The sequence below is a fragment of the Pygocentrus nattereri genome, chromosome 15 (genome assembly GCF_015220715.1).
Source record: "Pygocentrus nattereri isolate fPygNat1 chromosome 15, fPygNat1.pri, whole genome shotgun sequence".
Lineage (NCBI taxonomy): Eukaryota > Metazoa > Chordata > Actinopteri > Characiformes > Serrasalmidae > Pygocentrus > Pygocentrus nattereri.
This window is the reverse complement of record NC_051225.1, coordinates 13,112,201-13,121,286: the sequence shown is the minus strand read 5'-3', so window position 1 is coordinate 13,121,286 and position 9,086 is coordinate 13,112,201. Positions and strand designations below refer to the sequence as shown.

The window sequence follows — 9,086 nt, the reverse complement described above, 5'->3', positions numbered from 1 at the left end:
GAGCAAGAGGAAGGAACCAAGACTCGGAAGGGGAACCCATCCTCCTCTGGTTGACACCGGATAGCAAACATTGTTAGTCTAAAGTATTATAGTACAAAGCGGGAAAACAGGTGGGCAGTGGTTAATTGATCAGGTATAACATTATGAGCACCTCCTTGTTTCTACGCTCATTGTCCATTTTATCAGCTCCACTTACTATACAGGTCCACTTTGTAGTTCTACAGTTACAGACTGTAGTCCATCTGTTTCTCTGATACTTTGCAAGAACCCCTTTTACCCTGTTCTTCAGTGGTCAGGACCCCCATGGACCCTCACAGAGCAGGTACTATTTGGGTGGTGGATCATTCTCAGCACTGCAGTAACACTAACGTGGTGGTGGTGTGTTAGTGTGTGTTGTGCTGGTACAAGTGGATCAGACACAGCAGTGCTGCTGGAGTTTTTAAACACCTCAGTGTCACTGCTGGACTGAGAATAGTCCACCAACCAAAAATATCCAGCCAACAGTGTCCTGTGGGCAGCGTCTTGTGACCACTGATGAAGGACTAGAGGATGACCAACACAGACTATGCAGCAGATGAGCTGTCGTCTCTGACTTTACATCTACAAGGTGGACCAACAAGGTAAGAGTGTCTAATTGAGTGGACAGTGTCTAAAAACTCCAGCAGCACTGCTGTGTCTGATCCAACAGTACCAGCACAACACACACTAACACCACCAAGACCACATCAGTGTTACCACAGTGCAGTAATTAGCTTCAGTTTTCATAGTAATTTTGGCAATATTTTCTCAGTTCCAACTTATATCAGGAATATGTAAATACGGAGAAGTATCATCATATTACATTGTGCTGTGGCGTCCACCTCTACTTAATATTGTACTTATCTCATTCCCCTTGACTTGGAATTGAGAAAATTACTTTGTGGATTTTACTCTGTCAGTTCCCTTCACTTGGAATCTGAATCTGAATTGAAGTCAACTCCAAAATTTCAGCTACTGAAGAAGTCAGTGTGGTTGAATTATTATTATTATTATTATTATTATTATTAATGCTTTATTGAACAATGTATAATGCACATACAAAGAGACTGATAATAACAACTGAGGGTACATGAGCTATGAAAAAGGACAGTCAGTCAGTTTATAAGTGGTAAAATGTTCGAGTCATGATAGCTAAAGGGTATTTTGAGTGAATTAAGGAGTGAAAATACATTTCAAGGTCCTTTTTAAAAACAAGATATTTGACTCTGAAATGTAGTGGAGTGAAAGTAAAAAGTCGCACAGAATGGAAAAACATCAGTATGGATACACCAAAAAAACTACTTAAGTACTGAAACTAATTACATTTACTTCGTTACTGTCCACCACTGCTTGCATATGGGTAGCTCCTCCCCTAGAATAAACCATTACTGACCTGGGTAAAACAAGAGCTCTGAATATTTAAATATATTTACATACATCTGTAATTCTAATTCATGTTCTCCACTTACTGTCCATATTCACATTCATGATGTCATTAGCTTTCATTTGCAATTACAGTGTACATTTCACAATTTTCTCTCTTAAAGGTTTTGTTCTTTCCACCTCTTCTACAGAGGATGGATTCATCCAGGTAAGTAAAACTCAGGAGAAGCCACTCAGTTCTCTTTTTAGTCATTAGAGACATGAGTGATCGGTCCACAGGTAAGTATATACACTGCTCAAAAAAATAAATGGAACACTTAAACAAAACAATATAACTCCAAGTAAATCAAACGTCTGTGTAATCAAACTGTCCACTTAGGAAGCAACACTGACTGACAATCAATTTCACAGCTGTTGTGCAACTGGAATAGACAACAGGTGGAAATTATTGGCAATTAGCAAAATTAAGGACTAAACACTAAATAAAGGAGTAGTTCTGCAGGTGGAGACCACAGACCACTTCTCAGTACCTTTCTGCTTTCTGGTTGATGTTTTGGTCTCTTTTGAATGTTGGTGGTGCTTTCACACTCGTGGTAGCATGAGACAGACTCTACAACCCACACAAGTGGCTCAGGTTGTGCAGCTCATCCAGGATGGCACATTAATGCAAGCTGTGGCAAGAAGGTTTGCTGTGTCTGTCAGCATAGTGTCCAGAGGCTGGAGGCGCTACCAGGAGACGTGGAGGCCGTAGGAGGGCAACAACCCAGCAGGAGGACCGCTACTTCCGCCTTTGTGCAAGGAGGAACACGAGGAGCACTGCCAGAGCCCTGCAAAATGACCACCAGCAGGCCACAAATGTGCATGTGTCTGCACAAACGGTTAGAAACCGACTCCATGATGATGGTATGAGGGCCCGACGTCCACAGATGGGGGTTGTGCTCACAGCCCAACACCGTGCAGGACGCTTGATATTTGCCAGAGAACACCAGGATTGGCAGATTCGCCACTGGCGCCCTGTGCTCTTCACAGATGAAAGCAGGTTCACACTGAGCACATGTGACAGATGTGACAGTCTGGAGACGCCGTGGAGAGCGATCTGCTGCCTGCAACATCCTTCAGCATGACCAGTTGGGCAGTAATGGTGTGGGGTGGCATTTCTTTGGAGGGCTGCAGAGCCCTCCATGTGCTCGCCAGAGGTAGCCTGACTGCCATTAGGTACTGAGATGTGATTCTCAGACCCCTTGTGAGACCATATGCTGGTGCGGTTGGCCCTGGGTTCCTCCTAATATAGGACAATGCTAGACCTCATGTGGCTGGAGTGTGTCAGCAGTTCCTGCAAGATGAAGGCATTGAAGCTATGGACTGGCCCGCCCGTTCCCCAGACCTGAATCCGATTGAGCACATCTGGGACATCATGTCTCGCTCCATCCACCAACAGACTGCACCACAGACTGTCCAGGAGTTGGTGGATGCATTAGTCCAGGTCTGGGAGGAGATCCCTCAGGAGACCATCCACCACCTCATCAGGAGCATGCCCAGGCGTGGTAGGGAGGTCATACAGGCACGTGGAGGCCACACACACAATACTGAGCCTCATTTTGACTTGTTTTAAGGACATTACATCAAAGTTGGATCAGCCTGTCGTGTGTTTTTCCACTTTAATTTTGTGTGTGACTCCAGGCCTCCATTGGTTAATAAATTTGATTTCCATTGATGATTTTTGTGTGATTTTGTTGTCAACACATTCAACTTTGTACAGAACAAAGTATTCAATGAGAATATTTCATTCATTCAGATCCTAGGATGTGTTATTTGAGTGTTCCCTTTATTTTTTTGAGCAGTGTCTTTACTTCTGATGTGTAAGGAGTGGCTTACATTATCTCACTGTGTGACTACATCTGGGCTCAGTGGGGAAATTGTGCAAATCTGAATTTCACCTTTGACTCATCAGTGTGTAGAATATTATCCCAAAAGTCTTGGGGGTCATAAAGATGTTTTTGGCAAATGCAAGAGAAGCCTTTGTTGTAAGCAGTGATTTGTGCCTTGTGGCTCTCCCAAGGATTCCATTTTTGCCCAGCATCTTTCTTATTGTGGAATAGTGTATGCTGACTGTAACTGAGGAAAGTAAGGCTGGCATTTCTGTAGATGTTCACCTGGGTTCTTTTGTGACCTCCTGGACGAGTTGTCATTGCACTCTTGGTGAAATTTTGTCAGGCTGGCTACTCCTGGAAAGGTTCACCACTGTTCCAAGTTTGTGGATATTGCTTCTCACTGTGGATCAATAGAGTCACAAAGCCTACAGCGACTTTGACAACTTTTCCAGACTGGTAGATTTCAATGACTTCGTTTCGCACCTGTATTTCAATCTGTGTAGAATGTGGCATCATGTGCTGCTTTTTAAGACCTTCTAGCCTGATTCACATTGCCAGACACACTCTATATAAAGTGATCATGTCTGACTGTGGCTAGTGAAACTGAACCCAATAGACAATTGAGTTTGGTTAACTGGCTGATTTACTGGCTAATGGGGCAATCACTTTTTCACACAGGGCCAGGTACAGATGAACAGCAGATTTCCTTTAATAAAGTAAGACAGCCCTGCGTTGGACTGGCGACCTGTCAAGGGTGTATCCTGCTTTCCGCCCGAAGACTGCTGGAATAGGCTCCAGCACCCCCCCGCGACCCTGACGGAGAAGCGGCTTAGAAAATGGATGGATGGATAAAGTAAGACAATTTTACTAGAATTATCTTTGTCTAATATTAAAAGTAGTTAGATGATCTAAAACATTCAAATGTGCAAAATATGCAAAATTTAGAAGAGGGCAAATACTTTTCCCCACAGCGCTTATAATCATTTCAGAAACTTTATATAAATCATTCAGATCTTTCACCAAGTGGCACACCTCCCGTATTAGCCAGAGAAAGGCAGCTTCATTTAAAAAAAAGCAGTACATTCTGTTTAAAAAAAGTTGATAATCAGATTTATAAACATTGTAGGCTACATCACAGATAAAAACTAAATAAGAAAAATGTTGAACAAATAAATACATTTGCATCATGCTATTTTAAAGTAACCATTCAAGCAGCTTCTCAGAGTGTCGGTCTACAGTGGCTGGTTATGAAGTCGCCCCGCTTTCGCTCTCGTTATCGCCATCGTTGTCACAGTTCATGGTCACACTAACATCGTCAGCGTCCTTGTTTTCCAGTTCAGTTCGGGACTCTTTCACATCTTTTGTGCTGTGTTCATCCCAGACCTCAGTCTCTATGCACTCCTTCTGCTGCTCCCCATCACACAGGCCTGCGCAGGACCTGTTCCTAGGGCAGGAAAGAGGGCAGCCAGAGGGTTAGTTCATTAGACTTAAGGATCCAGTGATGTCACAGTGTACATTCAGGGAGTAGTACAGTGCCTCAAAGCAATATTTCAGGACGTTTTATTGAGTTTGATGGAGAGGACCACACATATAAACAGCGATATGGTATAATGTTTTATTTAAGTGACCCTTATTAGTCCCACAATGGGGAAATTTCACACCTGCATTTTAACCCATCCGTGCAGTGAAACACCACATACAGGATAGCGAACACACATACTATCGGGCAGTGAACACACTTGCCCAGAGTGGTGGGCAGCCCTATCTACAGCACCCAGGGAGCAGTTGGGGGTTAGGTGTCTTGCTCAAGGACACTTCAGTAATGTACTGTTGGTTTGGAGGAACTTCCAGTCACCAGGCTGGTTCCCTAACCCCCAGCTCATGACTGGCCCCAGCCCATAACTGCCCCCATGTAAACAAATGTTCCTTATTGAGTAATCATCGTAATGCATTATGCATTTCGTTGCTTTGTACTTGCGACATAAGCAATGACAATAAATTGAATCCAATCCAATCGTCTTTGTTCACGTTACAGTGTTTAAGAGGACTGAATCTTTTTCTTACCTGCATGTGGTAGTTTTTTTGAGCTGTGTGAACATTTTTTTTTTTTTTTTTTTTTTTTTTTTCTTCCCCCAAATCAAAAATCACCCACTTTCATATGTGGTTCTACAGTAGGTATAAATCTGAGGCAATGGTCAGAGAACAGTCAGTTGGAAATTCTCACTTTTTTCCTTCATCCAGAGTCTACAGCGTCAGCCGTAGCTACAAAGAATGGACGACAGAAACTGATTTGCTTGAGATTTGGGCAAGTTAGTTAGTCCAGAAAGATCTGGACAGCACTGTACAGATGCAGATCCTTTTAGAGTTGCGATCTGTTCACACTTACTAACATGGATTTAGACAGAAATACTGGACCTGAGCAAAAAATCTGAATTGAGCACTGATATTTGAACGTAGCCAACTGTGGGTTGTTTTTTTTTTTTTTTTTTTTTTTTTTATTCCTACAGCAATTATGTCTGATTACAAGACCACCACTTACATTTTGAAGTACCAAACAGCAACCATGGCAGCCAGTAGGAACGTGAAGATGGTTGTGATGAGCAAAGCAGTCGGGACGACTAGGAAATGAGAGGGGGAGGTAAAAGATTTGAACAAACAAAATGTTTTTTTTTTTCTATTAGAGAAATTAATGATTCAGATGGGATCATAATAATATAAGACACCAACCTCCAATGTTAGGGTTTGTGCCGCCAAAGGCCTGGGCTTTTTCCTTGTCCTCTGGGTAGATCAGAGCCCGAGAGGACACAAAAAAGGTTTGGTGGAGATCAGATGAAGAGGTGGATGAAGCAGACTGAGTAGTTTTAACCTGTTGTAGATGAACTCCACCTTTGGACATGTGTGGTGCAGGTGTCCCACTTGTGGTCTTATGGACTTGTGTTGTGGTTGCTTGAGCTTGTGCTTCAAAATCTGCAGGTGGAATAAGTAGATTGATGTTACGTAAGACACTTTTCAACTGATCTCTCAACAGTTCTGAAGTTTGGTAGCATTGGTCAGTTGCCAGTACATCCCACTTATTTCCTTCCGTGTCATTATGTCCAAGCACTTCAGAGGAAGTCGGTAAAGGGACAATTTCAGACTCAGAATTTCCCATTTCCTCCAGCATTGCACTACACCCTGCGCTGTTTTGTTGCCAAGAGAAACACAAGATTTGTCTTGCTAATTGCTTTGCCAAATCTGCCAAAGTTTGGAAGGAAGAAATCCAATAAAAAAAAAATCCAACAGCTGTGAAGGAAACTGTAGTCTGGACAAGTGATGCACAGTGTATCATTCATTTATCATTATTATGAACGTGGGGTTTGAGTAGTGTGCTAATTTGCATATTCAAGTCTTCTGCAGTATCAGTTTTGCAATCACAGCCAGTGGTGGACAGTAATGAAGTAAATGTAATTAGTTTCTGTACTTAAGCAGTTTTTTTTTTTTGTGTATCTGTATTCATGTTTTTCGATTCTGGGTGACTTTTTATTTTCACTCCACTACATTTCAAAGTCTAATATCTGACTTTTTCCTCCACTACATTTTGAGAAATCTGTCGTTCCTTTTGGTTTCTGTGTGTATAAAAACGTAACGTGTCAAAACAAAAGAGGCACAAAGCAAAAACACCAATCACTTTGTTTTGAGCTTGTTTTGACCTGTTGGTCATACCGACCCAGTGAAGCACACGGTTCAACATCAGTGCAGCAGTGTAAAATTTTGGTAGAGTCTGTTCAACATAAATGATGAACTAACCTAACTTTGTGTAAATAGAGCACAATATAGAAATATGTCCACATATGCAGTCGTGACTGACGCGTCTTTTTTCTGAATTTCTATAAACACCATTTCATTTTATAATAAATTAGTTTGGGCTGGTTTATGTTTATGAACAGAGACCTACAGATCAACATAGTAAAGGAAGCTCATTTGTGATCCTGAGTTTAAAGCCAGTTTTTATTAAACTTAAACTTGTAACTAAGTTGTAAATAAATCTTAATCTGAAACTTTGCTTGTTTGTAAAAAGTGATTTTAGAGCCACTCGGTTCTTCCTGATAGAAACTGTTTACCTTCAGTGTTTTGTGCTTATGATCATTTTAATAAACATCAGCGTCACTAATTAATGACATTCTATTAGAAGACTGGTTTACCAAGAGAGACACTGGAGGATTTTCACCTACAATGAGTTCATGAAGCCAGTCTTGTTATAAAAATGAAAACAGGACTTTAGAGCCATAATTAATCTTTTAATACTTTTACTTTTTATACTTAAGTACATTTGAAGGTAAATACTTTAGTACTTTTACTCAAGTCGAGGTCTGAAGGGAGGAATTTCTACCTTTACTGGAGTAATATTTTACCTTGGGTGTCTCTACTTTAACTCAAGTACATGATTTTTGTACTTTGTCAATCACTGAGCACAGCATTTCATTACTGTTCACTGCAACAATCTTACCCAGTCACAGTTCCAAGTTTTACACGATAAGATATATAAGTGAATTCTTTTGGTCAGAATGAAGTGTCAACCTTTGTTATTTGTGTCCTACCTGTTGAATTGAAACAGTAGACGTCAAACTTTGTACTGAGAGTAGTCCGCCATGGGATGACTCCAACTTTTCCTTTACCACACGTATCTTTGGCTTGAATCCTTGGAACAACAGCAATTTGTTCATCTATCCATCCAAACCTGAAAAACAAACAACCAAAAATGTTAACAGAGATACATTTAACACAACATAACTTATAACAATTATAACTTGTAATCCAGAAGCAGTCAGTCCTTTCTGGCTGTACCTGCATGTTTCGAAGCCTCGTGTGGAAGCTCTGAGCACCTGTGCCTTATCCGCTATCGTTACACCCAGCTGTTCACACACATCTCTGGCTGCAGATGCGTTGAAGGCATAGCTGCCTGGGAATGATGCATGGAACACTCCCAAGATACTGCCATGTTTGGGGAACACTGTTTATTATGAAAGGAATAGAAAGTGGATGCAGAGTTAGTGTTAAACACAAACTTTCATACCATCAAGAATGGTATATGGATCAGATGTCTCAAGAAATATACAAAAAAAGCCTCAATTATGAATTATTATGGACTTTACATAAAATCATTTCTTTACAGCAAAGTAATAATCTTGAAATTCTTTACACAAGCCACCATAAGAACCTAATTTGTAGGAACAAAATCTTGTATCTCCAAAATGATAGCTTTACAGGAGAAGAAAGAAAACACTTTACTTTTAATGCAAGTCAATGGAACCAGACATTTTTCCAAGTCATTTTGGGCCATTTCTTTTGGTCCATTCACCATGAAATTTACACACAATATAAAGGCCAATGGACAGTTCTAAATTATGTCTAAAACTGTCTGTTTTCTTCTAACAGCAGTGAATTAAAATTACATTAGTGATATTAAAAGCACCATAAACACCAATTATTAACTGATCATCAATGTTCAGCTAATGGAATCAGAAACAAATTACAAGTCATAGTTAATACTCAAATACTTATTAAGGGCGCCATTAGAACTTAATTTGAACTGATATCAGTATTTGAATATTGATATTATAGATATGACTGTTGCAGCCATGATTAGAGCAGTCTTACCTGTGAGCTTGCTGATATCGATAAGCACAGCAGATGAGATGAAATTCGCCAAGAGTAGCGCCAGCATCTTGACTTTGGCCATGATGGAGGAGTTGCTTCACTCTGAGCTCTCTGAGATGAAATGATGTGAGTGTCCAAGTGCCAAGAGCGGAGGTTATAGAGAGGCTATCCCCCCCC

General features: G+C 40.8%; 1 protein-coding gene across 1 annotated transcript; it reads right to left on the bottom strand.

Moving 5' to 3' along the window:
* Positions 1-3,957: 3,957 nt before the first annotated feature.
* Positions 3,958-9,086, bottom strand: lyve1a (lymphatic vessel endothelial hyaluronic receptor 1a). Its single transcript, XM_017707276.2, has 6 exons — positions 8,910-9,086; positions 8,097-8,262; positions 7,850-7,989; positions 6,000-6,239; positions 5,812-5,890; positions 3,958-4,716 (listed from the first exon to the last, which is right to left on the bottom strand). Exons 1-6 carry the CDS (start codon positions 8,989-8,991, stop codon positions 4,518-4,520), a joined length of 906 nt encoding a protein of 301 aa, XP_017562765.1. The 5' UTR covers positions 8,992-9,086; the 3' UTR covers positions 3,958-4,517.

What these genes read in the sequence shown, in the direction of transcription:
- lyve1a (XM_017707276.2), bottom strand. Translation starts at nt 8,991, where the DNA reads ATGGCCAAAGTCAAGATGCTGGCGCTACTCTTGGCGAATTTCATCTCA. An exon ending in CGATATCAGCAAGCTCACAG is followed by an intron (nt 8,263 to 8,909) that starts GTAAGACTGCTC and finishes CATAATAAACAG; the next exon opens with TGTTCCCCAAACATGGCAGT. An exon ending in GCTGTTTGGTACTTCAAAAT is followed by an intron (nt 4,717 to 5,811) that starts GTAAGTGGTGGT and finishes TTCCTGCCCTAG; the next exon opens with GAACAGGTCCTGCGCAGGCC.